This window comes from Salmo salar, chromosome 03 (genome assembly GCF_965601325.2).
Source record: "Salmo salar chromosome 03, fSalSal1, whole genome shotgun sequence".
Taxonomy (NCBI): domain Eukaryota; kingdom Metazoa; phylum Chordata; class Actinopteri; order Salmoniformes; family Salmonidae; genus Salmo; species Salmo salar.
In genome coordinates, this window is record NC_138293.1 from 10,551,401 (window position 1) to 10,564,422 (window position 13,022).

Below are 13,022 nucleotides of genomic sequence, written 5' to 3' on the forward strand. Positions count from 1 at the left end.
AACTGAGCAATCGGGGGAGAAGGGCCTTGGTCAGGGAGGTGACCAAGAATCTGATGGTCACTCTGACAGAGCTCTAGAGTTCCTCTGTGGAGATGGGAGAACCTTCCAAAAGGACAACCATCTCTGCAGCACTTCAGGCCTTTATGGTAGAGTGGCCAGACGGAAGCCACTCTTCAGTAAAAGGCACATGACAGCCCTCTTGGAGTTTACCAAAAGGCACCTAAAGGACCCCACAAACCCTTGAACCTCTCTTGGCCTGAATGCTAACCGTCACATCTGGTGGAAACCTGGAACCATCCCTACGGTGAAGCATGGTGGTGGCAGCATCATGCTGTGTGGATGTTTTTCAGCAGCAGGAACTGGGAGACTAGTCAGGACCGAGGGAAAGATAAACAGAGCAAAGTACAGAGAGATCCTTGATGAAAACCTGCTCCAGAGCGCACAGGACCTCAGACTGGGGCGAAGGTTCACCTTCGAACAGGACAACGACCCTAAGCACACAGCCAAGACAACGCAGGAGAGGATTCGGGACAAGTCTCTGAATGTCCTTGAGTGTCCCGGCCAGAGCCAGGACTTGAACCCGATCGAACATCTCTGGAGAGACCTGATAATAGCTGTGCAGCAACGCTCCCCAACCAACCTGACAGAGCTTGAGAGGATCTGCAGAGAAGAATGGGAGAAACTCCCCAAATACAGGTGTGCCAAGCTTGTAGCTTCATACCCAAGAAGACTTGAGGCTGTAATGGCTCCCAAAGGTGCTTCAACAAAGTACTGAGTAAAGGGTCTGAATACTTGTGTAAATGTGCTATTTTTTTATTATATAGATTTGCAAAAATGTCTAAAAAACATTTTTTTCTTTGTCATTATGGGGTCTTGTGTGTAGATTGATGAGGAAAACATTTTTTTAATCCATTTTAGAATATGGACGTAACGTAACAAAATGTGGAAAAAAGTCAAGTGGTCTGAATACTTTCTGAATGCACTGTACTGTAGCATCAGAGTTATCCTCAGGGAACAAGTTTCAGATAGAAACCAGGATAATATGGTATTATTCTATATATAGTATTATTCTATCATATAGTATTATTCTATCATATAGTATTATTCTATCATGTAATATAGTATTATTCTATAATATAGTATTATTATATCTTATAATATAGTATTATTCTATAATACAGTATTATTATATCATATAGTATTATTATATCATATAATATAGTATTATTATATCATATAGAGCTCCCTTGTGGCTCAGTTGGTAGAGCATGGTGTTTGCAACGCCAGGGTTGTGGGTTTGATTCCCACGGGGGACCAGTACGGGGGAAAAAAAATAAAAAATGAAATGTATGCATTCACTACTGTAAGTCACGGTGGATAAGAGCGTCTGCTAAATGACTAAAATGTAAAAATATAGTATTATTCTATCATATAGTATTATTCTATCATATAATATAGTATTATTCTATCATATAATATAGTATTATTCTATCATATAGTATTATTATATAATACAGTATTATTATATCATATTATATAATATAGTATTATGATATTATATAGTACTATATCATATAGTATTATTAAATCATATAGTATTATTATATCAAATAATATCGTAGTATTATATCATATAGTATTATTATATCATATTATATAATATAGTATTATTCTATCATATAGTATTATTATATAATATAGTATTATTCTATCACTCCTTCTCTGGATACTATAGCAGAGATGCGTTTTAGCCCCTAAGAGAGGGAAGGGCTGATTTGTCCTTTGGCATTGTCCTGTTCCTGGACCATTTGCCATGCAACTCCAGCTCAACTTCAGAGCACATAAATTAGGCCAAGCCTAGAAGGGTACTGAGTACATAACTTAAAAGCATGTCTGACATGTATTGGGGTGCACAATCGCGGACTGATTTAAAAACCAATAGAATAATCTTAAAATGTATTCTAAAACTCACAGGCAGTCAGTGCAGAGACCTTAAACCCGGTGTAATGTGTGCTCTCCGTCTGGTCTTGGTCAGTACCCACGCTGCAGCATTCTGTATGTTTTGAGGCTGACCAAAAGCTTTCTTGGGTAGACCAGACAAGAGAGCATTACAGTAGTCAAGCCTGCTTGTAATAAAAGCATAGATGAGACTCTCTGTATCAGCCTGAGAGAGAAACGGACACACCTTGGCAATGTTCCTCAGGTGGTAAAAAGCTATTTGTCACATTCCTAATGTGTGATTCGAAATTGAGTTCAGAATAAAAAATTACAGTTTTTTTACCTGGTGTTTTATCTTTCTTGACGTGAATTAAAATGTGCGGCCAGATTCTCACTCTGTGCTTTGGCTCCAACAATAAGAACCTCTGTCTTGTCTTGATTTAGAGGAAGTTGTGAGCCATCCAAGTATTTAAATCACTAATACAGTCTAGTAATTTATCCATGGAGCTTAAAATATCTGGTGGCACAGAAATGTAAAGTTGTATATCGTCTGCGTAGCAGTGAAAATCAATGCTGTGCTTTCTGATAACGCTGCCAAGGAGTAACATAAATACACTGAACAGTACCGGATCCAAAATAGAACCTTGTGGAACACCACATGTGATATGTATTTTCTCTAAGTTATGTTCACCAAAGGTGACAAAAAACTTTTGACCGGTTAAATAGGTCCTAAACCAATTTAGAACTGGACCAGAGAGGCCAACCTACCTCTCCAGTCTGTCCAGACATGGTCAACAGTGTCGAATGCAGCACTTAAATCCAAGAGTTCAAGGACAGAGAGCTGTTTGGCGTCTGTGTTGGCTCTAAGATCATTTACCACTTTAACCAAGTCTACTGTGGTGGACACGAAAACCAGATTGGAATTTTTCTAAAATACAGTTGGTACTTAAAAATCATTTAGGTGTTTGAAAACCAATTTCTCCAGAATGTTGCTTAAGAAAAGGGAGGTTGGAGATTGGCCGAAAATTGCTAAGAGCTGAAGAATCTAGATTACTTTTCTTCAGAAGGGGTTTCACCATAGCAGTTTTTATTGCCTGTGAACAGGGAGAGATTAACAATAGCTTGCAGTTCTTCAGATATGCAATTAAAAACTGTTTTGAAGAACGTGGTGGAGATAAGCCATCTACCTGCCTTCTCAATTTTAAGTTGTGATATCACTTTCCTATCACTTTCAGTCAGGCAGGTACAGGATGGCAGGCAGGAACAGGACAGGCAGAAAGGTCAGAACTGGGAAGACTAGGAAAACTAGAGCACAGGAAACATGGGAACATGCTGGTAGGACTTGACAAGACGAACTGGCAACAGACAAACAGAACACGCAAGTATAAACACACAGGGGATAATGAGGGAAGATGGGAGACACCTGGTGGGGGGTGGAGACAAGCACAAAGACAGGTGAAACAGATCAGGGTGTGACACTACCAGAAAAATGGGTCTGTTCCTTATTTTGTGATGGCAGCCTGCCAAAATATAGATAGAAGCCTTCTACAAGTTCTCATCTAACTAACCATGTATAGGTTTATTCCAAGTTTCATTGTTTATTTAACTAGGTAAGTCAGTTAAGAACAAATTCCTATTTTCAATGATGGCCTAGGAACAGTGGATTAACTGCCTTGTTCAGGGGGAGAACGACAGATTTTTATCTTGTCAGCTCAGGGATTCAATCTTGCAACCTTTCGGTTACTAGTCCAACGCTGTAACCACTAGGCTACTTGCCGACCCTTGAATAGTGTTAGTTTAAACAGAGCTACACCTCACACCTTTGCCTGCTGTTATATTGATTTCAGTGTGATATCCATGGAAGTGATTAACAAAACAACGTGTTGCGTTACACTTATGGCATTGCCGATCCACGTGAATCAAAATGCAACATTCCAAAATGTACAGTAGCTGACGGTGTTCAGCAGATTGTCCTCTAACCAGTGATGTAAAATGTGGTTTTTGAGTTGTGGTAGTTTCAACAGCGCGTATCCCGCCCTAATCGATGAGTGATTTATTGCCACTTGACAAAACAACAGTGTTTAAAATGTTTATATGGTTTAAAAAATAAGATTAGATACTTGTTTAAGAAAATATAGGTAATATGATGTGTAGATAGCACATGTTTAGGTTTTCAATATATCACAAAACAGTTTCTGTATATTGGTTATTGATTTGGACACTTTAAAACTGAGTTTTGACATTGGGCTATTTATCAATGTCTTGCCAACAGGAAGCAGCGACAGCATAATTTTCAACTTAAGTTTAGCAATAATTTCCTATGGTATTGTACTTGATCAGGTAAAAACTGCTGAATAAATCCAAATATGTGCTGTGATTTGATTTATTTTGATCATATACCAGGAATCACCAAGACGGGTTTGCCCTGTACTCATCAGACCAGGCCATAATTTGTAATGTGTATATATATATATATGGGTATTTTGTGTATATTTGTATTGTGCAGGGCACATTTCAAAAAGAGACCTAGGTCTAAATATGTCTTCCCTGGTAAAATAAAGGTAAAATAAAAATAACATCATCTCCACTGCTGCTGCTATTGTTGTTGTCGTTTGTTTCATCATTCCTGATGCCAGATTATCGGTGGAAACTCAAATGGACTCTAATCAGTCTAAATAACCAGTTAAAATAAGAGAAATGCCCAGCCTCTTCTAGAGAGGAATGTGACAGGCAGCTGAGGATCAGGACCTATCATCTAATCCCTTTTTAAGTGGATGGATCCCTGAGAGGCGGTGAGCTCTGCTCTGTCTGAGGACCCTGAGAGAGATATGGACAGCGATGCGGAGAGTTTTTTCAACGAGGAAAAAATGGAAAGGTGGAAAAAAAGGAGGGGGGAGGACAGCTCAGGTAAAGGAGGGGGGAGGACAGCTCAGGTAAAGGAGGGGTGAGGACAGCTCAGTTAAAGGAGGGGAAGGACAGCTCAGGTAAAGGAGGGAGAGGACAGCTCAGGTAAAGGAGGGAGGAGGACAGCTTAGGTAAAGGAGGGGAAGGACAGCTCAGGTAAAGGAGGGGGAGGACAGCTCAGGTAAAGGAGGGGAAGGACAGCTCAGGTAAAGGAGGGGGAGGACAGCTCAGGTAAAGGAGGGGGAGGACAGCTCAGGTAAAGGAGGGGGGAGGACAGCTCAGGTAAAGGAGGGGGGAGGACAGCTCAGGTAAAGGAGGGGGAGGACAGCTCAGGTAAAGGAGGGGGAGGACAGCTCAGGTAAAGGAGGGGGGAGGACAGCTCAGGTAAAGGAGGGGGGAGGACAGCTCAGGTAAAGGAGGGGGGAGGACAGCTCAGGTAAAGGAGGGGGGAGGACAGCTCAGGTAAAGGAGGGGGGAGGACAGCTCAGGTCGCTGTTGACATAAGGCATAATAAGAACATTGTGCATCTTCGCAGGGAAGGCAGAGACAGCTAGTGACCCTGTACATATACATGGTGGAGAGGTCGGTCTGCGGTGCAGGGTAGGGGAGGGCAGCGTGGGTTGGGAGTGGGCTGAAGGGTGATACTCACTCATCTAAGGTGCTATCAGGTTTCCAAAAAAGTTTTATTTGGGGCTCTATAATAATTATATGAATTATTTCGTAGTTAATTTTTTTTAAAGTGTTGATCATGTCTGTGTCAGTTCAAATGAGTAAGAAATTAATTATCCCTCCTACCAGCATTTACAAACAGCTCACCATGCATACTGGTTAAATACTAAGTATCTTATAATAAGTCATCGTGATTTATGAATATTCATAAATAATAATACACTCTAATCACTATTTACAAATTATAATCTGCAATCCGACATGATTCCCATGTTGTCTTTGGTGTTAATTATTGAAGGAATGTAAATCAGGTTTGCTGTTATGGGCTCCCAACTAACAGTGAGTCAGACAACGGGGTACAGTTCTGAGAACATAGAATAAAGGAAACATGAGACTGCCTTACAGTTTTGAGAACAGTTCTTGGAAAAGGAATGTAAATTAGGGTCAACGTTATGGGTTCCCGAATAACGGTGAGTCAGACAGTCAACGGTTCTGAAAACTGGGGCATGCAGTTTTGCAACAGAAAACCGTATCGGACAAGTCCAAGTAGACCCTCCCTGTTTCAGTACGTTTTCTTCCATTTGGTGTCAAATGAGTATGGCCTATTTCTGAGAACGTAGAATAAAGGAGAGAGGAGAGACACGGACCACTGTACAGTTTTGAGAACAGTTTTTAGAAAGGAATGTAAATTAGTGTTACAGTTATGCGCTCCCAAATAACATTAAGTCAGACAACAGAGAGCAGTTCTGAGAACAGTTCTGAGAACATAGAATAAAGGAGAGATGAGAGACTTGGACTGCCTTAGTCTGCTAATCGCCAGCGACCTTGGGACACTAGTGAGGATCCCTCTCCAGCAGCAGATCTGTCAACAAGGCAGTGGGCTGGCAATCAGCAGATCTGGCAACAAGGCAGTGGGTTGGCAGTCAGCAGATCTGGCAACAAGGCAGTGGGATGGCAATCAGCAGATCTGGCAACAAGGCAGTGGGTTGGCAGTCAGCAGATCTGGCAACAAGGCAGTGGGATGGCAATCAGCAGATCTGGCAACAAGGCAGTGGGATGGCAGTCAAGCTGTGGGAAATCAATGTTGGCAGAAAGGGAACTCTCCTTAGCAAATGTCAGTGGCTAGTAACTACATGATGTGTAGCCATCAACACTTTGTGCATCAAACGACAGGCTGAGGGCCGTACATTTGGCCACTTTTCCCCCAGTAAATTGTGCCTTTTGAAAGGTGTGTGATTGGAGATTAGTGATGTGAGGCCAGTATATTTCCCAATGGTGAGAGAGGTCTCATTTTGGCTGACTGAATTTTCTTTTGTAACTTTATTTGAAATTAAAACAAAATAAACTTGAGGGAAGGATTTTTGTAGTGTGTCTCTCATTTTTAGTACTTAGATATAGCCCCATTGACACTTCTGATTTATGAATTATACAATTACAGTGAAGATTTAACAGGTATAACAGGTATAACAGTAATAACAGCATAACAGATATAACAGATATAACAGATATAACAGATATAACAGTAATAACAGTAATAACAGATATAACAGTAATAACAGGTATAACAGTAATAACAGTAATAACAGTAATAACAGATATAACAGTAATAACAGTAATAACAGTAATAACAGTAATAACAGTATAATAGTAATAACAGTAATAACAGTAATAACAGTAATAACAGTATAACAGGTATAACAGTAATAACAGTAATAACAGTTATAACAGTAATAACAGTATAACAGTAATAACAGTAATAACAGTTATAACAGTAATAACAGTCAGATAACAGTAATAACAGTATAACAGTAATAACAGTTATAACAGTAATAACAGTTATAACAGTATAACAGTAATAACAGTTATAACAGTAATAACAGTATAACAGTAATAACAGTAATAACAGTAATAACAGTAATAACAGTAATAACAGTAATAACAGTAATAACAGTAATAACAGTAATAACAGTATAACAGTATAACAGTATAACAGTAATAACAGTAATAACAGTAATAACAGTAATAACAGTTATAACAGTAATAACAGTAATAACAGTAATAACAGTAATAACAGTATAACAGTAATAACAGTAATAACAGTAATAACAGTAATAACAGTATAACAGTAATAACAGTAATAACAGTTATAACAGTAATAACAGTTATAACAGTAATAACAGTAATAACAGTAATAACAGTAATAACAGTAATAACAGTTATAACAGTAATAACAGTATAATAGTAATAACAGTAATAACAGTAATAACAGTAATAACAGTAATAACAGTTATAACAGTAATAACAGTAATAACAGTAATAACAGTAATAACAGTATAACAGGTATAACAGTAATAACAGTAATAACAGTAATAACAGTAATAACAGTATAATAGTAATAACAGTAATAACAGTAATAACAGTAATAACAGTAATAACAGTTATAACAGTAATAATAGTAATAACAGTAATAACAGTAATAACAGTATAACAGGTATAACAGGTATAACAGTAATAACAGTATAACAGGTATAACAGTAATAACAGTATAACAGGTATAACAGGTAATAACAGTAATAACAGTAATAACAGTAATAACAGTAATAACAGTAATAACAGTATAACAGTTATAACAGTAATAACAGTAATAACAGTAATAACAGTATAATAGTAATAACAGTAATAACAGTAATAACAGTAATAACAGTAATAACAGTAATAACAGCATAACAGTAATAACAGTATAACAGGTATAACAGTAATAACAGTATAATAGTAATAACAGTAATAACAGTAATAACAGTATAACAGTAATAACAGTAATAACAGTATAACAGTTATAACAGTAATAACAGTAATAACAGTATAACAGTAATAACAGTAATAACAGTATAACAGGTAATAACAGTAATAACAGTATAACAGGTATAACAGGTTAACAATTCAAGGCTGCTTTATTAAAATGGAATCGTCTTTCATATTCTTTGAAGGGTCTAGAAAAAAAGCATGAGCTGACGCACACCCAAACATTTTGCGGAGGTGCTGACCAACGGAGAGCAAACTGCACAAAAATAAAGAAAGGAATTTGCTCCCAACAATCGAATGGGCAAACCCAACAATCCAATGGGCAAATGCAACAATCCAATGGGCAAACCCAACAATCCAATGGGCAAACGCAACAATCCAATGGACAAACGCAACAATCCAATGGACAAACGCAACAATCCAATGGGCAAACCCAACAATCCAATGGGCAAACCCAACAATTCAATAGGCAAACCCAACAATTCAATAGGCAAACCCAACAATACAATAGGCAAACCCAACAATCCAATGGGCAAACGCAACAATCCAATGGGCAAATGCAACATTCCAATGGGCAAACCCAACAATCCAATGGGCATACCCAACAACCAATGTTTCCTCAAAGCAGTGCCCTCTCCCGGAGTGCACACTGCATATTCTTTGAAGGCAAAATGAGGACACCCTTGAATTGTATTGCTGCCATTTTGTACAAACCAAAGCAACAATGGTTGTCGTAAATAATGCAGAACTTCCAGAATCTAATTTCAGTCAGCAGTCATTGAGTGTTGTGTACTGTATATACTGTATCTCTGCTATTTCTTTGTGAGAGTTAAGGACATTTAGAGTTAAGGGCATTTATAGTTAAGGGCATTTAGAGTTAAGGGCATTTAGAGTTAATTTAGAGTTAAGGACATTTAGAGTTAAGGACATTGGTCTAACCCACCTGAACTGTGGACCTCTCTTTATCTAGCCGAGTTCCTGTTTCTTCTGTGGGGAGTGTACCTCTGCTATGCTGTCCGGACTGTACCGTCAGCCTTCCATGAACCACGCTACATGACTGTTGCCATATTCAATGAACTCCTCATATCGGCAGTATTCCACACCATTAGGTAAGTAATACGGTCACTAGTGAAAGTCTACACACCCCTTGCACAGTCTTCACATTTCACGCTGCGATAAAATGTAATCTATCAAGGGATTACATTCAACAACAAAAAATCTTAACGATCTGCACACCCTACTCCACATTTTCAAAGTTAAAGAAAAATTTAAGAAAAATGTCCTAATTAATACAAATGTAAAATTACGATGTCTTGATAGCATATGTCTTCACACCCCAGAGTTAATATTTGATGGAAGCACCTTTGGCAGTCGTTATAGATGTGATTAATTTTGAATAAGATTCTACCAAACTTGTACAACACTTAGGGCAACATACAATGCATTCAGAAAGTATTCAGACCCTTGACTTTTTCCACATTTTGTTACTTTACAGCCTTATTCTAAAATGGATTAAATAGTTTTTTCCCCCTCATCAATTTAAGCACAATACCCCATAATGACAAAAGTAAAACCAAGTTTTTAGAATTTTTTGCAAATGTATAAATAAAAGTATTCAGACCCTTTACAAGGGTACTTTCTTCTTAAGGCTAGGGGGCAGTATTCGGAAGTTCGGATGACTGACGTGCCCAAAGTAAACTGCCTGTTACTCAGGCCCAGAAGCTAGGATATGCACATAACAGTCCATTCAAATGCTTGTCTATGGGATATTCAAAGGATTTCCTCCCAGATTGCAGTTACCATGGCTTCCACTAGATGTCAACAGTCTTTAGAAAGGGTTTCAGGCTTGTGTTTTGAAAAATGAATTAGTAGCTGTAGTTTTTCAAGGTGGCTCCCATTTGGACTGTAGTCTTGTGGCACGCATGGATGAGGGCGGGCACTTCGTTATTTATCTCCGGTATTGAACATACTACATTCCGTCTTAAATTTTAACCTTTATTTACATATTAAGGTACCTGAGGATTGATTAGAAACGTTGTTTGACTTGTTTGGATGAAGTTTATTGGTAACTTTTCGGATTCCTTTGTCTGCATGTTGAACGAGTGGAACGGGTGGATTACTGAATCAAACGTGCCAACTAAACTGACTTTTTTGGGATATAAAGAATGACTTGATTGAACAAAACAACCATTTGTTGTGTAGCTGGGACCCTTGGAATTGCAAACAGAGGAAGATCTTTAAAGGTAAGTGATTTATTTTATCACTATTTCTGATTTTTGTGATGCCTCCGCTGGTTTGGAAAATGTTTTCAATGCTGGTGTATGCGGGGCGCTGTCCTCAGATAATCGCACGGTATGCTTTTGCCGTAAAGCCTTTTTGAAACCTGACAACGCAGTTGGATTAAGAATAAGTTAAGCTTTTAAACAATGTAAGACACTTGTATTTTCATGAATGTTTAATATTACGATTTTTGTATTTTGAATTTAAAGTTCTGCAATTTCACCTGATGCTGTCAAGGTGGGTCACTAGCGTCCCACCTAGCCCAAAGAGGATTTATTAAAGCACCTTTGGCAGCAATTACAGCCTTGAGTCTTCTTGGGTATGACGCTACAAGCTTGGCACACCTGTATTAGGGGGGTTTCTCCCATTCTTCTCTGCAGATCCCATCTCAAGCTCTGTCAGGTTGGATGGGGAACGTCGCTGCACAGGTATTTTCAGGTCTCTCCAGAGATGTTCGATCGGGTTCCAGTCTGGGCTTTGGCTGGGCCACTCAAGGACATTCAGAGACTTGTCCCGAATCCACTCCTGCATTGTCTTGGCTGTGTGCTTAGTGTTGTTGTCCTGTTGGAAGGTGAACCTTCACCCCAGTCTGAGGTCCTGAGCGCTCTGGAGCAGGTTTTCATCAAGGATCTCTCTATACTTTGCTCCGTTCATCTTTCCCTCGATCCTGACTAGTCTCCCAGACCCTGCTGCTGAAAACAATCTCCACAGCATGATGCTACCACCACCATGCTTGGTATTGGCCACGGGATGGTATTGGCCACGTGATAAGCAGTGCCTGGTTTCCTCCAGACGGGATACTTGGCATTCAGGCCAAAGAGTTCAATCTTGGTTTCATCAGACCAGAGAATCTTGTTTCTCATGGTCTGGGAGTCCTTCAGGTGCCTTTTGGCAAACTCCAAGCAGGCTGTCAGCTGCCTTTTACTGAGGAGTGGCTTCCGTCTGGCCACTCTACCATAAAGGTCTGATTGGTGGGGTGCTGCAGAGATGGTTGTCCACAGAGGAACTCTGGAGCTTTGTCAGAGTGACCATCGGGTTCTTGGTCACCTCCCTGATCAATGCTACAGACATTTTTTGGTACCTTTCCCCAGACCTGTGCCTTGACACAATGCTGTCTCGGAGCTCTACGGATAATTCCTTCAGACTCATGGCTTGGTTTTGGCTCCGACATGCACTGTCAACTGTGGGACTTATATAGACAGGTGTGTGCCTTTCCAAATCATGTCCAATCAATTTAATTTACCACAGGTGGACTCCAATCAAGTTGTAGAAACATCTCAAGGATGATCAATGGAAACATGATGCACCTGAGCTCATTAGTCGGGTCTCATAGCAAAGGGTCTGACTACTTATGTAAATAAGGTATTTCTGTTTTTTATTTTTTTAATTACTAAAAACCTGTTTTCTCTTTGTCATTATGGGGTGTTGTGTGTAGATTGATGAGGAAAAACATGTATTTAATCAATTTTAGAATAAGGCTGTAACGTAGTAACATAATGTGGAAAAAGTCAAAATGTCTGAATACTTTCCAAATGATCAAAATTGCTTAACGTTCAGTACATTTTGTTGGAAGTCGTTGATAGTAAAAAGTTAGAGGGAAACTCACCGTAGTTGTCACATTTGTCAAAAGGAGAAGCGGACCAAAGTGCAGCGTGTGTGTCGTTCCACATTTTATTTACACTGTGAACTATGCAATACATAAATAAACTGAATGACAAAAACAACAAACCGTAACGCAGAGGTGAACATATATTGACTCTGTCACGTCCTGACCAGCAGAGGGCGTAATTGTGTTAGTCTTGGTCAGGATGTGGCAGGTGGTTTGTGTTTGTTAAATGTTGGGTTGGTGATTGGGACTTCCAATTGAAGGCAGGTGTGTGGAGTTGCCTTTGATTGGAAGTCCTATATAGGTGTGTGTGTTTTTCTTTGGGGTTGTGGGTGGTTGTTTTGCACTGCGTTTTTTTAGCCTGCAAACTGTTGTTGCTGTCGTGTTTATTGTTTTCTCTGGATGCTTTACTCCTTTTGTTGGGAAATTAAAGATGAGTATTCACATACCTGCTGCGCCTTGGTTCATTTCTGAAGACAGCCGTTACAGACTCAAAGATAATCTCCCACAAACCCAGGTGGAAAAAAACCCTACTTAAGTATGATCTCCAATTAGGGACAACGAGGACCAGCTGCCTCTAATTGGAGATCATCCCAAACAAAACCCCAACATTGAAATACAAAACTAGAACCTGAACATAGAAATAGAAAACATAGAAGAAGAAAACAAAAAACCTGTCACGCCCTGACCTACTCTACCATAGAAAATAACATCTTTCTATGGTCAGGATGTGACAGTAGTCTTCTGAAAACCTAACCCTGGGATAGAGTTGTATTTTTCATCGAGACAATTACACACATTTATTTAACCTTTATTTAACTTT

At 39.1% G+C, this 13,022-nt stretch overlaps 1 protein-coding gene across 1 annotated transcript in view; it reads left to right on the top strand.

Annotated features, from left to right (window-relative positions):
* LOC106598107 (metabotropic glycine receptor) overlaps nt 1–13,022 on the top strand; it is a 114,020-nt gene that overhangs the window by 88,630 nt on the left and 12,368 nt on the right. Inside the window, exon 8 of the mRNA XM_014189180.3 lies at nt 9,284–9,422. Coding sequence (XP_014044655.1) covers nt 9,284–9,422 — 139 coding nt within the window. The remainder of the gene's footprint in view (nt 1–9,283; nt 9,423–13,022) is intronic.